This window comes from Plectropomus leopardus, chromosome 3 (assembly GCF_026936395.1).
Source record: "Plectropomus leopardus strain MGB_pleo_1.0 chromosome 3, ASM2693639v1, whole genome shotgun sequence".
NCBI classification, from domain to species: domain Eukaryota; kingdom Metazoa; phylum Chordata; class Actinopteri; order Perciformes; family Serranidae; genus Plectropomus; species Plectropomus leopardus.
Window position 1 is genome coordinate 2,946,909 of NC_142178.1, and position 27,846 is coordinate 2,974,754.

The 27,846-nt window shown below is 40.4% G+C and overlaps 1 protein-coding gene across 1 annotated transcript; it reads right to left on the reverse strand.

The window, feature by feature from the left end:
• Positions 1–353: 353 nt before the first annotated feature.
• Positions 354–26,166, reverse strand: LOC121941953 (high affinity choline transporter 1-like). The gene is made up of 9 exons (XM_042484990.2): positions 25,836–26,166; positions 17,941–18,149; positions 17,485–17,598; positions 15,160–15,315; positions 8,869–9,017; positions 6,534–6,677; positions 6,129–6,282; positions 5,675–5,892; positions 354–4,612 (listed from the first exon to the last, which is right to left on the reverse strand). The coding sequence occupies exons 2-9, from the start codon at positions 18,122–18,124 to the stop codon at positions 4,070–4,072; spliced, it is 1,662 nt and encodes a 553-aa protein (XP_042340924.1). The 5' UTR covers positions 18,125–18,149; positions 25,836–26,166; the 3' UTR covers positions 354–4,069.
• Between the last annotated feature and the right edge of the window lie 1,680 nt (positions 26,167–27,846).

The window sequence follows — 27,846 nt, forward strand, 5'->3', positions numbered from 1 at the left end:
CATGGAAATGTTCACTCTGCTGGCTCTTATTGCTGCAGGGACCAAGGAATTTTACTTAAATAAATATGATTTAAAACATGCTGAAACTGTAATCCCAACAGACCAAAGAGCAGTTTCATTTAGAGGATGGTGATGTGAAACACCAATGATGAATTCTTTAATCCCCAATATTGAGCAATAAAGCCTGTTATGTGCTTCTTGTACCATTGTTTTTTTTGTCCAGCCATTGTATTCCAGTATTACTGCCTGCATTCTTTCAGCCACTCGCCCACCATTAACCAGTAAATTATTTGTTGAAAGGCTCACATGCTGCATGAACCACTCAGATGAATAAAACAGAACAGAAATTGTAATTTGGTTTCAGCCTTTATTCTGACAGAAGATCACCCCATGGGGATTTACATTAATCGATTACAAAGTAGGACCTTGCCAAGTGGCAAGAGAGAACAGCCTTCACGAAAGTTCAGTATACAAACAACACTGTTAATGAAAATCAACATGCATAAGTATAAAACCAAATACATATCAGGGGAAACAATAGAGAACCTCACTACCTATTAATATTATAAAACTAACAACTGTCCAGTACTTTCATAGATAATACATGAAAACCCCACATGGAAAATAAAATATTTTACTTTCAAAAGTGATGAAATGCACAGATGATAATATGCATGTATATGCTCCATTATTAAGGCGTCGCCATGCTTCACTATATTGTGGACGGCTTGCTGAAGTTTTCAGGCAGGAGTGTTAATTTTAAATGGCTATGACTTTAACTCAGCAGTATGCAACATGTTTTTCCTGTGATTCAGAGTCACTGTTGACACACATGAACTGCCGCCCAGTGATTTAGCTATGTGTGAAGGTGAAATTTAATGTTCTGCAAAATTGAAGGTGATTTTATTTCACTTGAAACGTTGCTAAGAAAAAGACTTTCGTTTTTTCTTCAAGAGCTCACAACGCATAGTGATTTAGCTTTGATAAAAAATAAAAAGTGTAAATATACAAATCATAATTAGACTGTACAGTATACAAGAGAATAACACAGTTAGAAATCACAATCACCATAAAAAGATGCTTTTTGTCCTGAATGCGTTTTGTTTGGAGAACAGTTTGTTCTGTGCAATCACTCTTTGGAAAGTGACATTCGTACAGTATGCTTTGGATAGAAGCCAGAATCTTGGGTAAAGTTTCGTATACTCAAAGCCAACATTACCACTCCATGAGGTATTCGAACAGTGACGAGAGTATACACCCCTTTTATGTTGACCAGCACATCACCGCTGGCAGCCGAGTGAAACCAGCTTCCAGTGATAGTGACAGCAACAATATGGTAGAGGAAGGCTTTCTAAACTGTCACTCAGTAGCAGGAATCTCTTTGCACATCAGACTACTATGTAGGCTCAGTAAAACAAAACATACATTAAAAAACACAAGGGTCATTGAACAGTCTGCTCTCTAGCAATCATTCAGTGGAGCCAAATCTGTGCTGTTGTGAATCTTAAATGTATATTCTCAGGACCTTAGCTGCAAACACTTCCACCACCTCAGAGGAAAAAATGATCCCACTGTAAACTACAGCTTTGCATACAGTATATAACAAAAACTAAACGATACAGTGCAAGGTCACTGAAAGGCACGTCTCTCACATGGACGGACAGAGAAGAAAGACTTGGAGGAGGAATGGGTGAGGAGGAGGAAAATGAGGGGTAGCATATTTCTCTCCATGCAGTTGTAAAAAAAAAGTGCTACATTCACTTATTCATCATGTGAGTAAATTGCAGGTGAGGGGAATGAGCTTAAATATCTGTGGCATAATGGGAGATCAAGCTCTGCAGTTTTGTCTCTCCCTGCTGCTATTCCAGCCCATTCTCACACCAAAGTCATCAAATACTGCCACTTTTGCAGTGATTTTGGCAGAAGATCCCGACGCCAACTTTTGTGGCTGTATGAAGCTAAGAATGCAGCTGGACAGAACCATTTGCGGTGTTATTATGCACCGCCGCGCAGCCCCATGGCACCACGCCATAGCAGCATGATATGTTGAAGGGATCGTCAGTTGAAAACATGGCCAGACAGAACCTGTTGCATCCACATGATATGCTGCTGGATGTGTCAGGTCGAAATGCTGCTGGTAACAACGTAATATAAGTGTCACAAAGGTCCCTATAATACGTGCTGGGGAGGTGGGGGATGGATCCAACAAACCCTGGATTTTCATGTGGGAGTCCTGTGTTCACTTCCCGTCTGAATTTGTTGTTTTTTTTCTGCATCTTACCACATGCCCTTTTTTCCTTAAACCTAACCGTCCCCACCTTTGTTGCATAATCCTATGCACATGCTTTTGTTGACATTCCGGTGTTGGCAGCAGCATCCCGTAAGGTCAACAGCAGACGCAGAAGGATACTTAGAGTGTAATATGTAGACGCGGCAGTCCACTGCAAAGCGGCATTATGTGACGACTTGAGATGAGAACGTGTTGGCTATATACCACAAGACGGCATATTAAATAGTGATTAGAACAAAACTGTTGAGCATTCAAAAAAACTTAAATAGTGTTTGCGTCAGTTCCACCCAAGTGTTTTTGTTTTCTTTTTTCGATATTGCTTGCATAACAAAGCTGTTAGCATTGCAGTGCAACCCAAGTCAGAGCAGTCGGATGGAGAGGGACACTTAAGTCATCTGTATCGGGTTGATATAAAGAAAAACTTGCTTATGTGTACGGAGTAGTATCTGAGAGATGGAGGTAAATGTTGCCATGTGAAAATTTACATGTAACCATAAATCTTCACATCTTAGATATATTAACACAACTCTGATTGTCTCTTTTTGCACACAGATTAACATTTACAAAATATCAGAATCCTTTTCAGGAGTGTGGACTGCTGCAAGACACAAGTTTCTGAGAATGCACAGCTAAGCACTTCAGATAGTCACATTGATGTCTCGGCAATAGTTGTGCGTTTAAGTGTATAAGTTTTGATGGTAAAAATTGTTGATCAAATATTGACTAGCAAGAAGGGAGTCGCAGGTGCTTCCAAGCCAATCCTAGGACAGCAAATCAACTAGGGAAAGGAAGAGATCCAATCACTTTCGTATAAACTGTTCAGTAATAAAAATGTCTTTCACAAGTGTGCCGTGAAACAGTGCGCAGTGTGCATAAGTTCTTTGGATAGAATTTCTTTGTTCAGGTCTGTCATGCTTCACAGAGCACAGAGGTTACTGAGAGAGAGGCTATATGCACTTGCATCCAGTACAGCGTAGTGAGGACATGTTTTCTGGTGGCCACACCCGGAGCTGATAAATGATTGTGCAGTAAAAGGACAAAGTGGATGGCTTGCTGTATTCCTTTTTTTCTGAGAGTTCTTACGAAAAGCAAAATCTAATAAATTATTACCATTTTGATGTGAGTTGTAAACTGTTTTCTCATCATTCTTTTGGATTCATTGATCCTTTGGGATGATGTCTTGTGTGCGTGTCTTTTGTGTTGCCACAGTGCAATGGTCTTAAGGAGGTGAATTGGGTCTATTGAAAAGGCATCTCTTGGGTGGTATCTCAATTCATCAAAATGTGGTACAAATATATTTATATAAATCTGTACAAATTTACAAATTTGTTTTTGGTGAGAGTTGTCAGTTGAAGAAGAAGTATAAACCATTATAGAGAATGTTTAATTGCAGTTTCTTTTATCCAAATTTAAACTGCTTGCCGGCTGAACTTGTCTCTGGGTTCTTTGTGTGGACTGCTTCCATTTCAGTGATGTATGACCATATGTAATGCATGTAACTATCTCCCCTATATGCTATGCTGGCTAATGGCTGGTTTGCCAGGGAGCCTATCTGTAATGTATTCTCTTAAGAAAAGGTTGAGGCAACTGATGAAGTCGGGTGCCAGAGAGCTCAAATCGCACTCTGCTAATTAATATGTCTTTAGCACAAATACACTGTGATACTGCACAGCATCTGTACAAAATGTCCAGCCTTTGCCGCTGTTCCTGCTTAGCAGACCAACATGTCTGCCTCCACCCGGTGCCCATCTTCTCTCCCTCCTCGGCTCTCTCGCCTCTTCAGCAGCTAGTGGTGTCCAGTAGCTGCTTGGCCGCGGAGGCTTCCTCGTTACCAGAGTTGGTCCTCTTGTTGTCCATGGCTCTGGCTGTTGGTTTCTCCTTACGCTTGATCTTGAACACATCCCACCTCTCGGACAGCAGACCCTTGTTGAAAATGATGGATGTTAGCCAGGAGACGATCAGGATGGATAGGAGCGAGATCACCATAATGGCAGTGCGGAAGGGGAAGAACTGGGTGAGCTTTCCTTCGGCGTCCAGCCGGCAGCCTGGGAAGTGGATGGCGGGTGGTAGGCCGATGAGAGGCTCGCCGCTCAGGACTCGCATAATGATTCCCATTAGGAAGCCCACGATGGCTCCGTACCCGTTAGACACCTTGAAGAAGAGGACGCAAACCAGCTGAGGGAACATGATGGTGTAGGACATGTCCACACCCACAAGCCAGAAGACCAGGACGCTGCTGTCCAAGAAAGTGAGGGCAGTGCCGGCCAGACCCACCACCACCACCGAGATACGGATCACCCACTGCATCTCACGGTCTGACGCCTGAAGGAGGGAAGATAATGACAACCAATGAGTTTGACATTCCACCCTGTTATAGTAAGGATCTAAAGACCATCTCATGGGCCAAGAGATCCCCTCATGAAGACACAGTAGCCATGAGTTATAGCCCTACAAGAGCCCGACAGTTAACTGGCTTATTATATGGAGTATTCCTTGTGGGTGTAATATTAAAATAGTTCATTGTTAAAAGACAGCAATCATCATAAGGAGGCTGCAATGTGACACAGTGAGCACACTGTACAGTGTGTACTGTATGCCCACAAACTATGCCCAGTATTTACAGGACTGTACAGTCAATAGCTACTTTGTTGCTGCCTCCAGCCTATGTTGTGAGTACAGTATGGTGGCAGAGCCTCTGCGCTGTAACTGCATTTCATCAAAGGAGATTCAGTATGGCACACATTAGGGGTTGAATTTAAAAAATGAATAATGATAGGAGCAATTTGAGTTTTGATGTTGAATTTAAGAAAGTTTAACAGAGGACTATCCTGCCTACCAAAGCTAAAACGCAGTATGTGCAAATTTGGTTAAAGACTGGAATCTGACATTTTGACATATTTTTGAAATATTAACATGCCCTACATAAAGATCTCCAACATTTTATAAATTTAATTTATAATACCTCATAAATATCTAAATATCCTAAAAAGTAAGATACCCAGATAAATTAGTCCTGCTAAAAGGTAACTAGCCTAGCTTAGCAGCAGGTTTTTCTTACATCTGTTCATATGTTTTCCCTTGTCGCCATTTCTGTTTTCCTTTTTAAGCTAATGTTTTTTTTTTTCGAAGTTGAGCGTATTATTTATGTTAATGAAGTAGCAACTTTTATTATGTATCTTCTACGGGATGTTTTGCATTGTTCATTTTATCTTTTGATTTTGTGTGTGTTTTTACTTCTCACATATATTAGATAGTGATAATGGTTGGATCAGAATAAAAGGCATCAAATTAAGATTTGATTGAGTGGTTTGGCAAACAGCGCTCAAATTTAAAACCCTTTTTGGTTAAGGACACACCACTGATATCTTGGTCTAAGACTCTCACCTGCTTTCTGATTATGTTCTTGTAGATATTTGAGGAAAACAATGAGGCGGAGGACAGAAGAGCTGAGTCCATGGAGGACATGACAGCAGCAGCTACAGCTCCGATGCCAATGACAGAGATGTAGGTTGGTGTGAGGTACTGCAGTGAGATGGGAAGTATGGAGCCCGCCTGGCCACGCTCATATGGGGTGAGCGGGCCATAGCTGGTTGAGTTCCAGTCTGGGAGGAAGGACAGATGATTATTTCTAAGACGAAAGGGAATGTCTGCAAGACCGATACATGAATCAAAGGAAGAAAAAGGGGTTACTTCTGCTAACAGGACCTTAAATCAGTGAAATGATGAGAAAAGTGTATAAATTCTTATAGTTTGAAATGGAAAAGTCAAAGGCCAATGCAAGGCAAAAGGCTAATGAAAGCTTAGGTACGAATTTTCCAGAGCTTTAAGTTATGTGTACCTGTAGACGCAGCCACAGCTCCAACCAGAATGGAGGGGATACCGAGCACCAGGCAGAAGGCTGAAGAGGCGAAGCAGGTCACTTGAGCCTGGGTGTAAGATGATGCAGACAGGATTCTTTGGTAGAACGCCTGGTAGGCCAAACCTCCCAGAGCCTGGCACAAACACACAGTTCAGACATGATGACAGGAATCAGTTTGTACAGCAGCACAGGACAAGAGTGATCAATCCTCTGATGACTTTGCTGTTGTTATGTATGGCTGTTTGCTCATCTGATGAAAAAAGTCTGCTCAATTGAACTGCTGAGGTCAATTTAAAGTTTTGTATGTACTGCATAAGCTTTGTATTAGATGACATTCAGTGCTCTGTGTGTGTGTGTGTGTGTGCCATCTTTTGCTTCACTCACCAGCAGCATAAAGTCATCAAACCACTTGCCAGCCTCATCGAGCTCCACCGTGCCGACCCAGGGAGCCTGGAAGGTCTGGTTGTAGGCCGTCAGTGAGATGTCCACAGAGTGAGGGTTGGTCAACAGGAAAGGAACACACACCCACTGTATACACAAACACAAGGACACAACTAATGTAATTATGGGCCCAGTGGGGGGAGTTTTCAGTTTGTCACTGCAAAGGAATCTGAAACCAGAGCTGGGGATAAATGGTTTCTGAGTGTTGCACAGCGCTCTTCTGTCACGTCATGGTTAAGCGTACACTGAGCTCTTTGATCCAAAATAATCAGTATTTTGTTGACAAAGTAATCACACCAGGTCTACTTAGTTGCTGGTCAGGAGCTTTTTAATCTCATCACATCATCAGCTTATTTAATTAGATCAGTTTGCATGGAATTTGAGTGGAATTTAAAGTTCAGCTTTTAAGTCAACAAGGGGGATAAGATAAAATATATAAAGTGCAAAAATGGAAGTAAAAAAAGTAAAAAAATTGAACATTGAACATCCAAAATTGCGAAAACTGCTGCTAATGATGATTGTATGAAATGACCAAAAGCTTCATAACGACTTTGGGAATAAGATCCCCATGCTAAAAGTAATTTTTCGCATTTGCATGAAATGCAGCTGGGCATCATCATCTGAGAACGCTACTCAATAGCACTGTTCAAAGTGCTTTTGTACGCTGCTATATGGCCAGATGACTGGATGCAGAAGCATGAAGGCCCCTGTAGAGCATGAAGGTCGCTGTAGAGCATGAAGGTCCCTGTAGAGCATGATGGTCCCTGTATAGGGCAGGGGGACGGGAGAGGTGAAGGGTGGATCCAACAAACCCCCGACTTTCATTTGAATGTGATGGGTTTTTTTCTTCAGCTAATCATGTGCCCTTGTTGCCTCAACCTAACCATCTGTGCCAGCATGTGCTTTCGTTGATGTGCCAGTGTTGGTTGCTATGTGCCTAAACATATCATGATGTCAACAAATGCACATGGTGGGATGACGCTGCATGTTGTTAACAGCATCCTGGAACATCAACAGCAGTAGAAGGAAACCTAGAGTGTAATATGCAGACGCAGAGGTCCACTGCAAAGTGGAAATATGTGACGAATGGGATGAGAACGTGTTGGTTTAAAGGTTTGCCACCAAAGAATGAGTAAGCGGCAGCTAAGAGGTGGAGAGAGACAGCGGGGATTCAAAACGGTTGAGAACAACTGGACTAACATGCTCTCGGCTGGCTGCGGGATTAGCAGTTAGCTTAATTGCTAACTGATTCTGTCTGCCTCTGCTCAGTTTGTTGTCAGATTGTGAGCATGTTAAAGAGCTGTAAAGGTTTGCCTGAGATACAGATTATGGGCTGTAAATTACGCTGTATATTGGTGTTAGAGTCTGCACATTCAAATGCAGACATGCATTATCTATATATTGTCATGATCTATTGTTTTTAAAACCGCCGAGTGGAATGAGTGGCTAAAGGGTTTTAATATTTAGTCACGCAAAAGCACTCTAAAGCATTTGTTTTAGAAGTAGGTAACGCAGTAAGGTAACACATTAGTTAGAGTAGAGTTTGTACAACCTTCATCATATGTCTCAGTTTACTCACATTCAAATAGAACACTGAACAGTGAACAAGTGAACCAGTTTCTGTTTTGGGGTTTTCATGGAGCACGGTTTAGGTAATATATCAACACCAAGTTGTACAACAAAGAGAATGATGTAGCCTCCTAATGCTACAGTCAGTTAGCATAGATGTTAGCAATCAGAAATGCATCACAAAGTCCTGGATCACTGACTAATTATCCTTACCACAACAAAACCCCAAAACATGAACAGAATGAGACTCTGATGAACGATGAAGACTTTGCATTTCTTTCTCCCTACTCTGAGATCGTGAGGCTTTTCATTTTTTGTCATGGACCTGTGACACGTAGCCCAAACACTCACTTTCGCTGATGGATCTTTGTTTTAAAACATAAATACAATTAAAGTTCAAAGTTAAAAGTTAAAATACTTATTTTTTGTCACTCTGTTGAGCTGTCAAGGTTAGCTGACATGTACAGCTAACTTCATAGCATGCTAATGTTATTTTGCTTACCTTCGTAGTTGTCAATGTAGCTTCATATATACAGTTTAAATCCTTTTTCTCTCTTGCTCCTCGGAGCAGAGCTTGAGGCTTGTACGAGCCAATGAACATCATTTACAGTGACTTTTGGCAAAGTTTGTAGGCATCTACATGCCCACATTCGCAAAAGCAGAAAAAGAATCATGCCATCTTGTGCAATGAGCCAAAAAGGTTACCCACCAGACTGACAAAGATGAGGATGAGCTGGATGACGTCTGTGTAGGCCACAGAGTAAAGCCCCCCCAGCAGTGTGTAGATTATGGCCACCACTGAGGAGATGATGATGGAGTAGACGTAGGACAAGTCCAGGATCACGCTCATAGTTCCACCTGGAACAACAGGGCAGAACAATGAGCACTGGAGGACTGACAGAGACACAAATTCTTACAGCAAGTTGTCTAATGTAGTGCTGTTGGTTGCTACAGATGCATGCTTGTTGAATTAAGTGTTTGATTAGGTTCTCAGTCTCTCTTTTGCTTTAAAAGAGTTCCTTCTCACACAGACACACACTCTTCCATCCACTCTTATGTACTTATTTTCAAGATTTATTATGAAGCTAGGCATAAGCATTATCTTGGTACTGTGTCTAAATGCAAAAAAACACAAACAAATTAACTTTTTACCAACAGAATGCAAAACATTACGTTTATAGTCATTTAGGTCATGACTTAAGTTACAATTAAGCGTGGGTGGCTTTGGTTTAAAGCTTTTATAAAGCATCCAAGAGCTTAGATAAAGCAACAAGCCAACATAAAAGTAATGATGATAAAATTATGTCAAACTGCACAGAAACACATAACAGAAGCAGCCTATTGATTGTGACTCCAAATTAAGCCTTTCACCCTCTTGGATGAATTATCACCCAAATACTGATAATTCTTAAACAAAATCAAGCAGAAGGTAAAAAGGAGTGTCTTCAAAAAATGAAAAAAAAGAGTAAATGTGAACAAGTGAACAATAAAGAAAAAAATACATCTTGTTACTCAAACAAGGCAAGCAAAACGTCACTACCTTCACCGTCTCTTCTCCCACATTGCCAGGGTCCCCCCAGCCGCAGCCTGTAGCCACACCACAACAATGCCCTTAAACAGAGAAGTGTCAGATCGGCACCATCGATCGCCACTCACCACCCCGCTGACCCCTCACCCCCCACTTACACCACCCCATCTTTGCACCGTCTTGGCGATGCATGCTTGAACTACTCAGTTTGTCCTTTCACCCCATGTGTTTGACAGTTTTGAAATCTGATCTGATCGGTCATCATGGACACTTTCTATCACCATATTTTTTCCAGCTGCATTATCATATTATCTGAACTACTTTGTCTCTTTACTTTACAGTACGTGATTGCAAGATGAGAAAGTAGGTTGAGAATGTAAGTAGAAAAGTAGATAGAAAGGTTTTTGCCACCTGTTCACACATGCATTTTGTTTGACCCCTAGAGCCCTAAACACAGATACATTTCAAATGCACATACATGAATAAATGGTCAGGAACACACATATATGACCACAATAACAAAGTTGACTTTGCATAATGAGCCCAAAACATCAAGAAGTTACCATGAACTTTTCCTCTCTTTGAATTTAAGTAGTATTTACCAGTTTAATGTGATTTTTTTAAACGTTCAGTTTCTTTGTGCGCTTTGTGTATTGCGTCGTTTTATATGTGCACTGTAAAAAAAGAAACTGCTTGAACTTAAAAATTGTAGTGTCCATGCTGCCTTAAAATTTTGAATTTTAAGTTGACTCAATTTGAGACGACATGTTTAAGCAATTTTGTAATGATTCAAAACAAATGAACTTTACTAGTCAAATACAAGTGAGATTTTAGCACAACTGAATTATAATTCATTTAATTAATATGTGATTTGACTATAAAAGCTGATTTGTTTTTAATCATTGCAGTTTACCTCAACTTGATTTTTTTTAAAATAAGTTAACTTAAAATTTTAAGGCATCCAGGATTTTTTTTTTCTTTTTGAGTTAATACATTATTTTTTTACAGTGTGGTGTAAAAAGAAACTACTTATTCTAACTTAAAAAAAAGCCAGGGTCCAGGCTGCCTTAAAATTTTAGGTTGAGTGAATTTGAGAAGGTAAATTAAGGTTATATTGTTGTGAATCAACTCTTCCTCTTGAATTCAGTCAATGTAAAAAATTTAAGGCAGCCCAGAGACTTTTTTAAACTGAAAACAAATAGATTATTTTTACAGTGTAATAACTGAAATGTATTCGACTCCGGCCACAAATGCTCAGTCAAGATCCCTTCTGTTTGTCTGAAATCAATCTCAACTACTCTATACTTGATCTGTATTTGACTGGATACACCTCTAGATTACATAAGGCACCCAATCCCTGATCTGTTGTGTGCTGAGCTGTGCTGTTCCCCTGCAGGCCAAATTTAGGAAGAGGAAAGGCGGAATGAGATTTAGGGCCTCTGGGATGTCACAGGCAGCACCAGGGATGGACGGAGGGAAAGAGCTGCCTTAATACCGCCCCCCACCCCACCATGTTGTTTTTAGATCCATGTCCCTCTTCCAAAATTCATGCTGTACATGCATGCGCACACACACACACACACCCTTTGCAGCCTCCTGTCTCTGATTCCTCCCCAGCAGAAATTTGACCGTGACTGTGAGCTGTTGATACTGCACAGCTAACTGACAGCACATGGGAGGTGTGTTATAAAAGTTAAATCCTCTCTGGCACTAAACCACCACACACACACACACACACACTCAAGCAGACCATGAAGCTCAGTTTATACTACACATACACACACATAAACAGTTTCCCAGCAACAGCTCTAATGGGTCAAATGCTCAGCGCTCTCTTGTCAAGTGTCAAGTGTTTATGTGTGTGTGTGTACGTGTTATGCCAAGTGCACATTGGGGGTGAGCGCATAACGGGAAACAACGACAGGAGGTTTTACTGAGGAGTGAGGGGTCCCCTGATTCTATATTGGTTTAATGGGTTTGGACAAAAACGTCCCAGGAACATTCCTGCCTCCCTACCAGTCCTTTTGTGGAGCCTCAGCACAGTGGCAGAGCCACCTGGGTGACTCAAACACTGTCAAATGCATTTCACTGTTTCTCTTTTAGTCTTTTGGCATCTTTTAACACACAGACATGAAATAATAATTGAGTATGTAACATTTAGCCTCTGTCAGTCAGTCAGAGCCCTGGCACAAATAATGGAAAAAGGTCTCTCATGACACAACAATCTGGTTTGAATAATTGATCACCTTTCACAATCAACAGGCTGCTCGATGTTTAACCCCCTTTTCAAATAACACTGGAAAAGAAAACAATGTTAAAAACACACACAGGAAAACATTATAAACACCCACCCACACACACACACACACACACACACACACACAAACACTTTCTCTCACGCATATTTACATGCACACTTCTATTCACTATCAAAGCGCATAAACTCACACACACTCTCGCACACATGCACACACATGCTTACATGATCTCTCACAGATTTAAAAAACAACAATTAAAACAACATGCAGTGGCTTCTATAGAAATAACAGTAACATTACATAAACAATGCTTATTTTAACTCAAGGAGCCAATTTAATCCTCAAATGAATCATCTTGTCATCCAAGCATTTTTGATCATAATCCCTATAATATGAATAATCCACTGCTGTGGGTGACGGACTCTCATAATGCTCAGATTAACAATTATGGTTTTATTTCATTTCAGCAAGACAACAACAGCATGAGTTTACAACACCTGAGTGGAAACTGAGTAACAGATATTTAATACGCCTGTGTGCTTGGTATTGTAAATTGCAATGTAGCCCTACAAATAAAGCTTTTTTTCTTGCAGCCAGGCATGGTACAGCTCAGCTTGTTAAGCGCTGTTAAGTTTTCACGTTAGCCACGCCACCTTGTGATACAGTTGCTACGCCTGTCAAGCTTTCCTCACATGGCACATGCAATTTACAGTGTTTAATCAACAGATTTGCAACTTACGATTCGTGATAATTTTTAAAACAATTTGTCCTTGATGTCAGACAGAGGCAGACAAACGCAGACTTCTTTTTTATAGGCGGCAATTCTCTGCTTTGTCATCTAAAAATTACGAATGTCGCGTGAAGATACTAATTTTATCTTATTTTAAACTGAAAGTCTGGAGGGTCTTAATAAATCCAAAAGTACAAATAAATTCATCACTGGCTTCATATATAATATCAAGACTGTGGCTTAAGCAGCATGTTGCAAGTGAACGGTAAGACAGACAACATGGATATAAAAAAGTAGAGTTGTTCACATATTTCAGTCTAGAACTAGTGAGTCCTGATATCATGATTGTCATGATTCTAACAACAGAATATTTATAAAGATGGACGACATGACAGCTCCCCAAAAGTGAAGCCAAAACATCTTCATCACCCCCCTGGGTGCTGGTTGCAGTATAAGTCATAAATAAACCCTCCCCCCTTTATGTTAGCAGATGGGACATGGGCCAAACTAAAAAAAAATTAAACCATACATGGTTATTGCCATTTAAGATAGTTCTTATCACCCTGATGTTTGTTCAAATGTTAGTTTTTAATTTTAAGTTTTAATTTGTTATTTGATGCTATAAAAAAAGGGAATTGATGTAATGACTGACAGCTGTGTGTGCCAATAGCTGTGCTTGAAATCAGTGGTGCTGCTCGCGATTGATCAGGACCAGTGAATGGGCAGGAACACACTATCGCTACTGCAGAGTCTGGCTCCAGGTGACATCACCAGTACAAAATGGCAACATAACACAAGCCGATATTTGGGCGTCATTTTTTGTATTTTCAGTACGTTTTAACTGCGTTACAGGAAGAAAGACTTCTGGCACTAACTGGTTGGTCTACCAAATATAACTCTTTTCTGGGCTAGCATAGCTGAAGTAGATGTGGACTCCCTCTAATCTAATAAAGAGCTTCTTACATTACCATCAACTCTGGTACTGTGGGACCGACTTCCACACAGCGCCAGTTGTAAACTTGGCTTTTTCTAAGGGTAACCTCAAATTAATGTTAGTTACTGATGTGCTCTTGGCTTCAGATGTAATCAGTTGGTAGATGTGATTAGTTGCTGCAGTAATGACATAGTAATATGGTAGTTAGCTGGACATGCTAACAATAGTAGGTCATTGCACACTGTTCAATCAATTTTTTCACTCTTGTGTTTTTGTTTTTGGAAGGCAATAAAAAAGACCCTGTTAACTCTTTATGTACAGAGTACATGTCTTATGCTGCCTTCGTGTGTTCCTCGGAAATGTCATACTTCCCAGTTGTGCAGTAATTATGATTATTACTTGCATTCAAGTGCTCTGTTCAGAAAAAAGCAACATCGACACTATTGGTAAAAAGGTCGTTTTTCGTGGCTGATGTTTTACCAAAAGCAAGTAGCACAGAGCTCTGAAGAACAAAGCACATACAATGTGCATTGGTAGCCTATGTAGTTGACATTTTAATTCATTTATGAGCTTCGATAACGTTATAATTACCTAATATTTGCTTAGCTGGCTAGCTTTATGTTCCTGTTGTCTCCGTAAATAAGGGCTTAAAGTGTGGCAGAGGTGATTGCAATGAAAACTGGCTGCTCACATGCTACAGCTAATAGATGCATATACTAAAATGTGCAACTACTAAAAGTGAATGATAGCTACTAGGAATAAAATAACTAAATATATAATTTTTTACCGTCAATTGTTGATGCTGTTTCCATGCTTTCTGCTATTTCTGCTGCCCTGAAACATCACACAAACATCACAGCTTGGCAAAACGGGCATCATTGAAATTTTTCCAGTTTCCCACTCATGATTCCGACTCTTGAGGGCCATTCTTGTGCTCGTAATTCATAAACACAATATTTTGGAGGAGCATCTGAAGGCAGCATTACTACTACAAACATTGATTAGACATTTGTAGAAACCTAAAGTTTGACGGGTAAGCCGTACCTAATTAGGTTTGCTAAGCTATAATTGGACAATTGCTGTTTGCCTTCTGTAGTTATTTTCACTTATCTCATGTTGTTTTTATGTCTGTTTTTAGCATCATGCATACTTCTTATGTAACTTTATCTCCTGAACTGAAGCATCTAAATATAGCGTGGGTTCCAAATAACAGAAACACCTGACAATAAAATGTAACCCACTGAAATGGCTCAGTGATAAAAAAAAGTTTGTGAAATCGGTTTGAATGTGTACATTTAAAAAGCTATAGTTTGTGGTGGTGATTTTATAATGTTGTTTGGTTTAGTTTGCCAAGCCTAAAAAGATGTTCCTTTTGACTTTTTTTAACCTGCAGCAAGTCGCAAAAAGGCACCAAGCAGCAACACCCAGCTGTGTTTCTACTCTACTGTTGGTGCACATTGTGTACCCAAACCTGTGATGCCTGCATGATTGCATAAGTGTGTGTGCACAGATTCTAGTGCCAGACAGTTTTACAGTGTGAAGAAACTTACCCAGGCTAACGAGTGTGCGTGCAACCCACAGGACATCAGCTACCAGTGCGGGAAAGATCAGCGCACTGGCCATAATGTTCCCATACTTCTGTTGGAATGGGTCCATCATTGTCACATACTTGTTCTCTCTCATGGGCTTGGCAAAGAAAAACCCACCTGGAGCAGGAGGGAAGGGATTAGCATAAAATAATAATCTGTCTCTGGAAATGATGAAGACAAACATAGCTATATTTCTGTCATTTTAAGACCCGAATGCAAGAAAAAGGAAGAAGAGGAAGGGGGTGAGTGGGAGAGTTAAAGAACAAGTGTGTGTGAACAATAGGAGAAACAAGTGTTCCCTCCAGATAACACGATAAACACCTTGGCTTGAACCCATGGGTCCACTTGGACAACAATGGGGGATGTTATATTTCCTGATCAGGGACTTTGGAGTTTCCAGTTCCCATTACTCTCCCACTGCATCAGCCATTGTGACAATGGGGCCAGAGTGCTGATGATTTCACCTGTTGCAAATGTTTACAGAGTTTGTAACTCTGAGTGGGCAATCTTAGTCTCTGGGTGAACTCTCTCTTTGCACCTGTTGCCTCGAGTCACAATCCTGACCTGATTTGTCAGGGTCCTATTTTTAACAAGAGCGACACTTTTATTGGTTCGTGGAGTCAGATGGGAGTTGGGGGTCAGGGAGCTACATTATTGGTCAACAGCAAATCAGCTCCAGCCAGTGAAGTCTGCAAAGTTCATTTTGATATTGGATTTTATTAACCATATGTAGAAACTCTGGGAAACTTAATTCTAGAGGTTTTCTGAATTGGCCGATCGGCTATTTTGATGAATTAGGATAAAAATATTGATATGCTTGTTGCTAAAATACTAATACATCAGATTACATTGTTGCTAAGCTAGTACCAGAGTCATTATCCCATTGACTTTCCATAGGGATGCATTTAATTCTAAATGTTAACAGTAATGATTTTAACACATTCTCATCCCAACTTGTCAAATATCAAATATCACCACTTGGTCAGTGGACTTTCTCATCTACATAAATGTGCAAGCTGTCCTGTGTTTTTTGCTGATGCTCCAGGACAGTGTGTCAGTTTACATCTATTACATACATTGTGTCTTTTTAAAATACACTTTCATTTTTACAGGAATTTTACAGTTCCTGCTCATAGATTCATACTTTTTTTTTTTTAACAAAATAAACTTACACTATCAGTAAAACAGTATTTACATTTATTTCTTTGTGCAACACAAGTATGTGGTTAGAATTAGAGAAAAAATATCATGGTTTGGCTGAAGATTCATACGGGAAGCAAACAGTGGGCTCCTAGGTGATAGTCTGGGGTTTGTTGCACCCGTCCACCGCCTCACCCATCTGCGCCATAGGCACTTTCCAGCTCCATGTATTAGGTTGTCACTGGCAGTGTTTCAAACTGACACTGTCCGGTGGCGTATCATACTTCCGCCACACCTTCTGTATGGCCAAGTGGTATGTGATAAGTTCGTAATGAGAACGGGCTGATCTCCCAAACCTGACCTCACAAACATTGTAACAATGTTACTGGCTTGTGTAGCAAGTTACTGGTGCTAGCCAGTATTCACCTTTGACTGGTCATGTCCAAAGTCCGGGCCTGGGCACAAACTGTGGCCCTCAGACCAACTTTAAATGACTCTCGCTTGTCTTTCAAAATATACTAAATGATTAAAAAAATATTGGTTAATCAAGCAAGATCACTTTTCATTTCTTTTCTTTCACCTCATGATGACAGGACAATCATACAGTTTGTAGACATGCATCAAGTAGGACTTGCGTAGGCAAAACTTATGTGTTTTCATCAATCGACAGAAAAAAAAGCATTCTAATGATCATCTAACGGTAGACGTTTCCTGCTGGGTAGCAGACATGAACACTGCAAAGAAGCATGAAGTTGGCAGTGAGAAGGGATGGAAAGTTTAAATCTGTTTCACCTAAAGAGAAAACAGTTATGTTTATGCCATTTGTATGCGATTAAAAATAAATAATCAAATAAACTTGTGTTATTGCCTTTATTTCTGTTATGGTCTCTCTTTTGTATTGGACACCTCTGCCATTAAGCCTACTTCTGCTGGGCTGCATTAGGTTCATGTCTACCTTCTCATTTGCTCCCATTTAAATACTCAGTCCTGCAACATGAGAATAACATGCACCACTAAATGGATGTCAGCAGCACAGTTGTGTCCAGAAGAAGAAGAGAAGCTGCAAACAGTAGTGGAGATTCAGGTCAAAGAAGTCAGGGTTTATATGTCAGGGCTGAAAGCTCTGGGGTATGTGGGGCTACTCACCCAAGAAGAAGGTCAGGACATATGGCACGGGCATGAGAGCCCACACTGCGCCAAGTGTTGGGTTATAAGTTGCCTCAGCTATACCGAGGATGAAGCCTCCTCCCACCCATGTAGCTGTAGACAGACAAACACACATGTTAAAAGGGGAAAGATGATGCAAGCACCACACAAGCTTGTGTATTCCACTGACTTGGATAATGCATGCATCATGCATAACAAAACAACCACTATATTTTGACACACCATCACGAGATCTCAGTTACAGTATTACTCGTGACTTTTTCAAAACTTATCTAATCTCATAAACACATCAGTTCGGGTTCAGTTTGTACGACTTGTCTAGAACTTAGACTGCACTGACTACTTTTTTTTTGTAAAGCGACCTTGAGTTCAAGAAAGGGGCTATTTAAATCCAATGTATTATTATTATTATTATTATTATTATTATTACTTTACCAGTAAGGGTGAAGATGCCAACTAGCAAGTTGATGTTGCGTCCGGCCAGTAACGTTATCTCCATGCCATCCCCTGAACACTTCTTCTCCTCCCTCTTGGAGCGCATGGAGGCCCAGATGCCTGTGCCCAAGATCAGCAGGTAGAACGCCGCCATCACCACCAGCCCTGGAACATTGAGAGCCATCCTGATCTACTTCTGTGTGCCTTTTCTGTAAAGAGACAGAATGAAGAAACATGACAAGTTGCTAACAGCTACAAAAATAAATGCTGTTTGCAATGCTAATTTAAATCACAGACAAACAACTCAAAATGCACAAACAATACAAAACATTTTCCATTTACTGTTTACTGTAAAAAAGTATTGGAGGGTATGGGGAGCAGGGGGAGGCAAGTTTGCACAAATTGTCATCTAAAATGATTCTTTCAGACAAAAAAAGTACATTCATTGTGTGCAGAAAGCTATAAGCGCAAATGATAAACAACAATGAATAGAGGACAGGAGCTTGTATTCAAATGCAGAGTGGAGGGTGAATGAGGTGGAAGAGCAACTCTGTGTCTTCTCAAAGAAAGACAGTGAACAAAGAAAAGGCTGCAGTGGAAAGGAAAAAAGAAAGGTGCAGGAATGTCGCGAATGACCTAGCTCTGCTTGCTTGGAGGATGGGGGGGCGGGGTTGAGAGGAAGAGCTTAAGTTTGAAAAAAAAGGCAAGGGTATAAGATATAGAAGGGTGAAGAGTCTGAGAGGCGAAAGGGGTCTCACCATAACAGTTGGCTGCACTGACAAAGATGGCGGACAGATGTTGTCCCCCTTCTTCAGTGGCTGGGTGGCCCAAACATCGGGAAATGAACACAACTCAGAGCCAAGTTAGTGTGTACACATGTGTGTCTATGTGTGAGGGTACTGTAACTGTTAGACAAAGCCTTTGCATCTATAAAGAAAATCTGTCATCTTTAACTGCTATCTGGCATGCACTTCTCTGCACATTGGCATGTTGACTGTACTGTCAGTATGTTTACATGACATCAGAAAACGTCTAATTATTGTGTTGGTCTGACAAAAAAACCCCGAACTTTTAAAATGCATGTAAACATGTTAGTTTGACGAAGTTGAATTTCTTGAAGTTGGACCAGCATGCCTCGGTTTGGGGTCGATTTACTCCCGTGTAAATGCCTTAACCACTATGGAACTGGTGTAGGCGTTCTGCGCATGCTTCGTAGTCCCCCATGCTGGGCTTTGACCCGGAAGTCAAACAGCATAAATACGTAGAAAAATGGTGAGGAAAAAAAGAAGAAGGGAGAAAAACAAAATAAGGATGTAGAAGTAAAGTGTACAAAGTGTACCACTCTGAAAGATTATCCTTGTTTTCACCGACATGCAACCTGTTTGCTGCTTGCTAACTTGTTTGATGTGACATCATAGGAGGTCAACAGGGAGAAGGTCTGATAGCAATTAGCTGAAAGGGTGCATATCACCACCTGTCGAAGTCAGACATACTTCTGTCAATAAATGGATTCTCCCCTGGTGCTTGTACACTGGGATAAGGACAGTAGTCCAATTAAATGGCATGATCAAGCTAGAACTGTAGTTTCAATTAACTGTGCATGGAAACCTCCTGAGTATTAACTGTGATAATGCAGTCCAGGAACAGCGAAGGAGTCAGATTATATCTAAAATACACCACAGTAGGGCAGTTTCTTAGAAAACCCTTTCTCTTTATTATAAACAGAAAGTCACATACACAGCCATTATTTTCATGGTGAAAAACAAGACATAGACCCGCCCACTGTAGTGAAAAACATTTGCTATCCAAAAAAGGATTTGGCTGGAATCAGATCTGGAGGAGGAAAAAATGCATACTATATCCACTTGGGATAATAGGGAGAGGGAAAAAAGGAAATACTTGTGAAAGGAATGAAGCGAAAATATGGGTAGGAGGCAGACATATGTGTGTGTGTGTGCGTGTGTGTGTGTTGTATGAGGGCATGGAAGGAATGGATGAGGAGGTGAGGGGATGGCCGGCTCTGCGCCAAAGTCAACACAAGCCTGAAAAGCGTATATTCTCGTGGCCTGTGTGTGTTTCTGTTATACTGTTATACAAATGTGATTCTGATTCAGATTCTGGACCTGGTGTAGATTACAATCAACCCTTTCAAAGTGCAAACAAACAAGAAGTCTGAGACTGCACCCATGCTTACTCCACTAAATGCTTCTACCAGACAGGCTGGGAACATCGAGCCAGCAGTTCTCAGAAAAAGACATTCACTACGCTGTGTGATACACGACTGGCAGTGCAGTTATGTGGGCGGCTTGCCAACCCTCAAATCACTAGTATAACTTTGGAGCAAAACTAATGTTTTGAAATAAGACTTGTAACATTTTTATTGGGCTTTATGCAACCGTATGGTTGGCAGAATTCCCTATGGGCTGCTACTATTATTTTGTCCTCTTGTAAAACAAAGGGAAAAGAAAGACTTGTTGAAGAATGTTGCATCTGAAGAACAGTGCCTAACTGATGAAGTAGGTTTGATCCAAAATCTAAAACAAAAAAATACAAAATAAATAAATGTTGCCAAACACAGAAGAGAAATAGCAGCTACTGTGGTCACTCTCTCCAAATGGATCTATATAGTCCTGGAGGATCCCTCCTCAGAGCATGGTTTGGAACATCTTGCAATAAATAGATCAGATCCTTTATACTGGACAATATGTTTCACAGTTAATATAACTGATGTGTTAGTGTAGTGTTTATTTATTTTTAAACACTATAATGCTTTTTGTAAAATAATGAAAATAACTATAAAAAAAAGATGAAAACATTGTAATCTGTAATCCTGCAATAAAACAACACAACTGCAGAATTGGTGAAAATGCAATAATCAAACAAACATGTCAAAACTCAAACGTGTGCAGGTGTGTTCCTGGAGCTCTACAGCAATGCCAGCATTCATTTTTTAAATGATGCCAGCATTCATTTTTGAATGATTAAGCTCAACTTGCAATTGTTCCGAAATTACTTTTGTGAATTCAATATATTACTCTTGGGACCTATTTGTGACTTGGTCCCTCCTCTGCTTCCTGTTGCTGCTGGAGATAAGGTTGATGAGATCAGCAACTCTAAACCACACATTTAACGTACTATTTGGCTAAAGCTGTGAGCTACAAAAGGCTAAACTGCTCTGCAGCTCTACAGAGGAGGGCAAGAGTTTTCATTTGATGCTATCATTTAATTAATTATGAGGTAAAAAGTAAATTTGTAAAGTGGACTTATTGACTTAAATGAGAGAATTTTATTCTGTAATTGTGCTCCTCCTTAGTATGCCTCACTGTGCGCTCAGTTATTGAGCAGGATTTTCACAGTCCAGACTATTTTAGTGAGCCCCCTCTACTCTTTGTAACAGTATGCTAGATATTTCACAGTGTGGCGAGACGCCTGGAGTTCCTCTATAAGGATGTACTGTATATGCACGCCTATTGACCTACTTTAGAGATGTTCGCAAGTGAACGTTTTAGACCAGAAATTTGTGAACAAATGTTCAACAATGTTCTTCTGAAATCTCCAGTATTAGATCATTACTCTGTGCATGAATTCAACTTGTGCAGTTGGTCACTGAATAGTCTACAGTTCATGGAAAGCTACATGTCCTTAAATGTCTTGAAAGGTTGCCTCTCACTGCCTGCGAATACACTTTGGAGTCAGAGGTTACAAGTCAGGACAACTGTGGCCAGCCACAAACTATAAATCTAGGGACATAATAATCCGTTACCAGGAAAGCAAAAGGGTCTATCACATAGACAGCAGTTGGTGGACGGGGTCTGAAGTAGTGCTTTACTTTCATGTTCCACTGTGCTCACAATCCAATGATGACTTTTTTGATATTAAAGGCAAAAATTCAAATGTTAGCCCATGAAATAACTCCCTGTCAGTGTTTGACAAAGAAGCAAGAGTTGCTCTTAATGGGAGGGTCATTTATTTATATCAGAGACATACACACATTGCCACATTGACATAGACACAACCAACACCTGCATTAATATGAATAAACTGAGAATCTTTGCTCTTGAGGTTACACACAATCATCCCCCACCCCCACCCTTCACACAAAGCACTGCTCAACTAAGTCATTCTTTCAGGAAATGTCACTTACTCAGCACCTGGCAACTTTTCATCACTCATTCTGCAGGCGTTAAGTGTGACAACAATGCAGGCACATTGATATATTGAAAACACGTACAAAGGTAGGGCCAACCTTTCTGAACATACGATACACTTTTGTATTTCATTTGCATCTTGTGCATTTTTTGTAAGACAACAGCAGCTACAATCATTTTCACAACTGATCATGAATTTTTCCGTGTACATTTATACAAGTTGCGGTGGAGAAGGTCTTTGTGGTGCAAAACCGAAAAAAAAAAAAATCCCCGTCAGAAAACCCATTCAACATGCACACCACAAAGTTAAAAAGAAAAATCCCATTCATGTGATAAGTCAACTACATTCCCCCTATGTTTTACATTTTCTTTCATGAGCTTCTTACAGGATGTACATACAATTAGAAGCCTGTATGAAGCCTGTGTGACGAAAAACAAAAGTAACTAAATGTAACTGATGCTTTCTTTGTGTGTTTTTTGTTTTCATTCTGTAAAACAGGCAGTCACATCTAGATGATGATAAACTCAAGGAAATGTATTTTAATATCTATGGGTGCTTTGAGAACTACTTGTGGGGCTAATAAAGGACTCCATCGAGCACCCCTCAAGACTGCCAATAAAAGCCAATCACACTATCAAAAAAGTGCGTCTTGTTTTTGAGTAGTTTAGAATTCTCAACAAGCAAACCTGGGTTATAGGGTTAAAAAAATAAGTCTGTCTCTATTTTAGTGGCATATCGGGGGTTGATTATGCCTTTCCTGTGCATCTGTGACTTAAAACTTGCATTACAACTGCGGGATTTTCACCTCACTTAACCCCTTGAAACTGATTGGCTTCATCTTCTCAAAAATCATGAAAGTGAGACAATGAGCAGCTTCACAAGAAATTTCCCAGATGATCAAGAATAAGTCAAATGTTACAAGCGTCTTTGAGTATTGTGAAAAGCGCTCTATAAATAATATATATTATTAACATTATTATTGGGAAAATTACCCAGAGGGAAAAAAAACTGGTAAAAGAAAGGAAATTGCATGAAAAAAGTCACAAACATGAAAGCTGAATTAATTTAAAAATATATATTTCTAATAGAATAGTTATTTCCTAAAATATTTTTCTCTCCCTCCGTCTCTTTTCTGTCTTTTTTTTTAAACTAATTTTGGCTGTGGCATAATGAAGTGCACCGCATAGTTCTGCTTAGGAATACGGAATTGTTGAGAGAATGTAATGCCAAATGAAAGGGCTGTGTGGCTGCGAGGCAAAGCGGTGAAAATACTCTCAATGCTCTTTTCAGAAGCCTTTTTAAAACATTTTCTTGTCCACCCCCCTGTACAGTAGTGTCATGTTGAACTTTGGGGTGCAAGCCCCTTCTGTTTTTGCAAACCGGGAGCGCGTCGACAGCCATCCTCTGTATATAATACACTGACTATACATGAGTATCTCATGCAGCCCCACTTAAAAAAAATCTATCTAAAAACTTTAAGCAAATCTCTTTCACCTGAGTCTAAAGTATTATTTAGAACATTTTTTCCCCACAGCACAACAGTACTGAAATGAATGTTCATAGTAGTTCTGCTGCAGGTTTGACAGCAGAGGTGATATTTGTCTGGGACTGAACATAACCTTTGTCAGAGCTCGGCTGAGTGAAAGCAGGTACAGGATTGATTTCAGTCTGATTTGAGTATCTTTAGACCTGAGTGCTCTTTCTGTCTAAATATTCCATGTGGTATTCTCTTTCACACAGGTGCAGAAGTGTGTCTTGGCACAGCTACAGCACTCTTTCTACAAATACCACCCCCACATGCACCTCCTCTTCTCCCTGCCTCTCAGTACTTTTCCGTTCCGATCGCCTCTTCTGACAACTGGGTGTTTGCCGCCTCCCTCTTCTCCTCCTCCACCCCCTGCAATTTTGCAATGTGGAGTATGTTTATAGATGTTATCATCTATTATTAGTGGGTAGCACTTAGCTGAATGGCAACTTTCACTACAACTTTACATGTGTTTGTGCACACATGCTATCAGACTCCAGGCGGATGTGAAGCACTAGTGAAACGTGACCTCACTACACTCTGGTGTTTTACAGAAAAAGGAAGAAAGTGAGAGGACCAACAGAGATCGACCTCCCTTCTTCCCTTCCTTTGTTAAAAACCCCTCCCCTTAATATGGTCATTTGACTTTCACGTCCCGTAACAGTTTAGAGATGAGTTCTCCGGGAAAACATCCAAGCTTGATTTAGAACATTTCTGGGAAATCCTCTAATAAGGCTTACCAAGCAGAGCAAGACAACTGCAAAGAAGAGATAGCGGCCACTGTAAACAGCACATTTAATGACTGCTGCTCCGAGGGGTTTGAAAGACACTCAGTAAACAAGAATATTAAATATTAGCTTTAAAAGTGAAAAAATGTCCTATAGATTCAAAGTCTCACTCACTACCTTCAGCATCTGTTCATTTATTGTATGCTGATGTCTCAGTCAGTCAACATTCTGATGATTTTTGATTGATTTTTTCTTTGGAAGTCACAAGTGGTGAAATAGTGCACCTTGAAACGAAGAAAGGCTTTCACTATTTCAGAGCCATCAGGGCGCATCAAAGGTCTGACTGGCAACAAAAGGGTCTGTCAAAAGTACATGTTGGGGGTAACCACAGTGACGGAGCAGAAGCTAGAGCTAATCTCTTAGTTTTAGTAGCTCACTTTGTTAGCTCACTGGGGGCGCTGTGACGAGTGTCAGGGTGAGGGCGGGTCAATCAACTCTCTGGGTTGATGACTTTAATTGAAAATGACAGTGGTGATCGGAGCAGAATTTCTTTTCTCGAGATTGTTTTGCGTAGTCCTGCTATACTGTGTCGTGATTGGCTAGAGCTCGTCAGATGCTGTTATGGTTAGGACGATTAGATCTGGGTTAAGTTTAGTCCTGGCCAATCACAGCACAAGGCGGGACTTAGCAGAACAATCTTGGGAAAAAAATAATTGTAATAAAGGGTGGAGAGAAGGAAATTTGAGGTGACAGTGAGGTAGTCAGATGAAAAGTTTTGTTCCACATAGTGAGGACTGCCAGGAAATTAGCGATTTTTTTTTTTTTTTGGACAACCAGATAATTACAACTTTTCAAAAAAATAAGTCATCTACAATGACACAAAATAAATGACATCAATCACTCACTGCACTCTAAACACTCACGCTGGAACTTCATTTAGTTTAAACTCAAGTCTCAGGATGAATATTACTTTCTAACAAATTAACACATCAAAACAAGTACAATTTTATTCAATCAAAGATAATTTCATTAGTCAAAGTCAATCTGATAGTAGCTATAGTGCAGTATGCCGTATACACTCCAGCGTGAGCATTGTCACAGCCTCCGCTACTTCACAGACCAAGTGCAGTGGAAAGTTACAGCTTATCAAAAGCATTGATAGAGAGGATACAGAAAACAAAGATAGGCAGCTGAAGTCACAGCAGACAAACCACAATATCATTTTTGGCTGCTAAGCAGTGCCACTCAGTGCTATTTCGGGGACTGGCATGCACCCTCACTTAGTGTGTCCTAACTTGACTGAGCTTAAAGTCTTTCTCAAAGATAAATAAACCACACACACACACACACACGCACACGAAAACAATATTGCACTTTTAAGTAAATGATGCAAAGTTAAAAAAAAAACCCATGTACATAAAATAATCTACATGAGGAGAGAAAAATTAACACAGAGGACAAAAGAGAGCATAATTCAATGATTGGATACATACCTTGGGTTAACAGTACGAGTCAGTTCTTAGTGATGATGTGAAGATTATTCTTACACGACAGAGAACAGGTCAGGTAATAACGTTGGAGAATGTTCCCCACAACACTCATCCACAGTGTTGGGGAGTGAAAGAAACTGCCAAAAGATGGACGGCAACACAAACAATTAAGAGGTGCTTTTCAGTCTCTTAAAGTCAAAAAGCCACAAAAGTCTATTTTAAAAAAAAGAGTTTGGGACAAAGTGAAGTGAAGAGGGAGAGGAGTCCAAACTCAGAGCACATGAAACAGGTTCAATGAGGAAGGATGGAACTCTCTAGAATCAGCACTCAGCCTTCCCCTGGTTTTAAACCTCACAGGGTGGGAGGGTCAGAGAGGATACAAAGCAGAGAGAAGCTGCCACTACTGCCACCTGATTGGTGACTGCATCAGTGCTCCCGTCTGCAACCAATTAGCTGAGTTGAGAATGTGGGGCAGACCCGGCCCTCATTTTAGCTTTAGGTCCACATGAGGATGACTTTGACTGCAGGGTGGCACTGGTACCTCAAGCAGCTCATGAGCAGCGTATTAACAACTCCCCCTTTCTCTGTTTGACTCTGTCTCTCTCAATCTCCAGCACCTTACATTTCTTTTCCCCTTTTGACTCTCTTTGATGTCCTCAAATTGTGTCCTTTTGTGCTGCTTCTCTCATCAAACTCTATTCTGTTTTTTCCATCTATTATCGGAAATGACCTCTTTTTCTCTCACCTAGCTGCTGTGTTTCACTGTACTTTACAGCCTGTGTGACAGATACCACCAGGTTCCTCACACACTTGCAACACACAGAGAAAAACAACTCCTTCTCCAGTCTGCCCTCGTTTTTTTTCTTCAGTTTTATTAGAGTGTAGTCTTGTGTGAGTGTGGGCGTGCCTCCTTGCCCAGGACTTACACAAAGCTTTGCTTGTTCTGTCCATATGGTTTAGTGTATCAACCATTTAGTAAATCACATGGGAAGGGGCAAGAGACAGAAAGTGTGTGGCAGCAGTAAAAGAGGAAACAGGCATGAATTTGGTCAAAAATAAAAGTGTTGTGCTCTTGTGTTCAGAGGAGCTCGCTTCTCGAGATATAATGAATTGATCAAAGTCTGCCTTGATTCACAGACTGCCGTCTTTGTTGGATCCAGTCACTCAGCTATTTGTCACACACTGTCTAAAAGCCAAACATTTTCAGACAGTTTTCACATATTCTCACAGCGGTGGGGAAAGACGCAGCCATGCCACATTCAACAAGCCTGACATAAGTGTGAATTCCTGCCTCTTTCTATAGTAACAGAGCAACACACTATGGGCATCATTCAGCTGTCAACCTTCACAATAAACACAGAAAAACGTGTAAACCACCATAACACAAAAAAATAGTTATTTATTAAATTCTACTGGTGCCAATCAAACAAAAACACATTTATACAGGCATTTTTTAAAAGCTGATTAAGAACATGAGATCAAATACCAGCATCCTGTTTTTGTACAGACAATGAAAAGAAAGGCAAAAAGAATCCTGACCAGCTCTTTCTCAATGATTCGTCCTCTCCAGTCTGCCAGCCACTCTCATCCTCCCTCAATTACACACATTTAACAGCTGATCAGCTGTGTAGAGGCGAGGCAACGCTGCCGTCGCCTGTCTTCCTGTACCAAGGAAGCTCAGGAACTCTCCAGTGTGAGACTGTGTGTGTGTTTGTGTGTGTGTGTTTGTGTGAATTCAATTGCTATATGATTAGGCCAACATTTATAATGTGCATGGTCACAGGTGTGATTGTGGATAAACTGGCGTGAAAGATCTTGGGGGGTTAAAGGATCCGGAGGATTCGTGGTGGGATGACTCGGTAGTTTTTCTCAGTGAGGCGGAGATGTGTAACAGTTGGGTGGTTCTATGAATTAGCCATTGATGGTCAGTGTCTTAATGAGAGAAAGGTGACAAATAGAGGAGGTGGGGAGTCTTTTGAAGGTGGAAAATAATTTCTGAAACCTCTTTTACACC

Excerpts from the sequence above, each read along its gene's own strand:
- LOC121941953 (XM_042484990.2), bottom strand. The coding sequence starts at position 18,124 with ATGGCTCTCAATGTTCCAGGGCTGGTGGTGATGGCGGCGTTCTACCTG. Across the intron at positions 17,599-17,940 it reads TGGCATCTTCACCCTTACTG|CTACATGGGTGGGAGGAGGC; the intron begins GTAAAGTAATAA and ends GTCTGTCTACAG. Across the intron at positions 15,316-17,484 it reads TGTCCTGACCTTCTTCTTGG|GTGGGTTTTTCTTTGCCAAG; the intron begins GTGAGTAGCCCC and ends CTCCTGCTCCAG.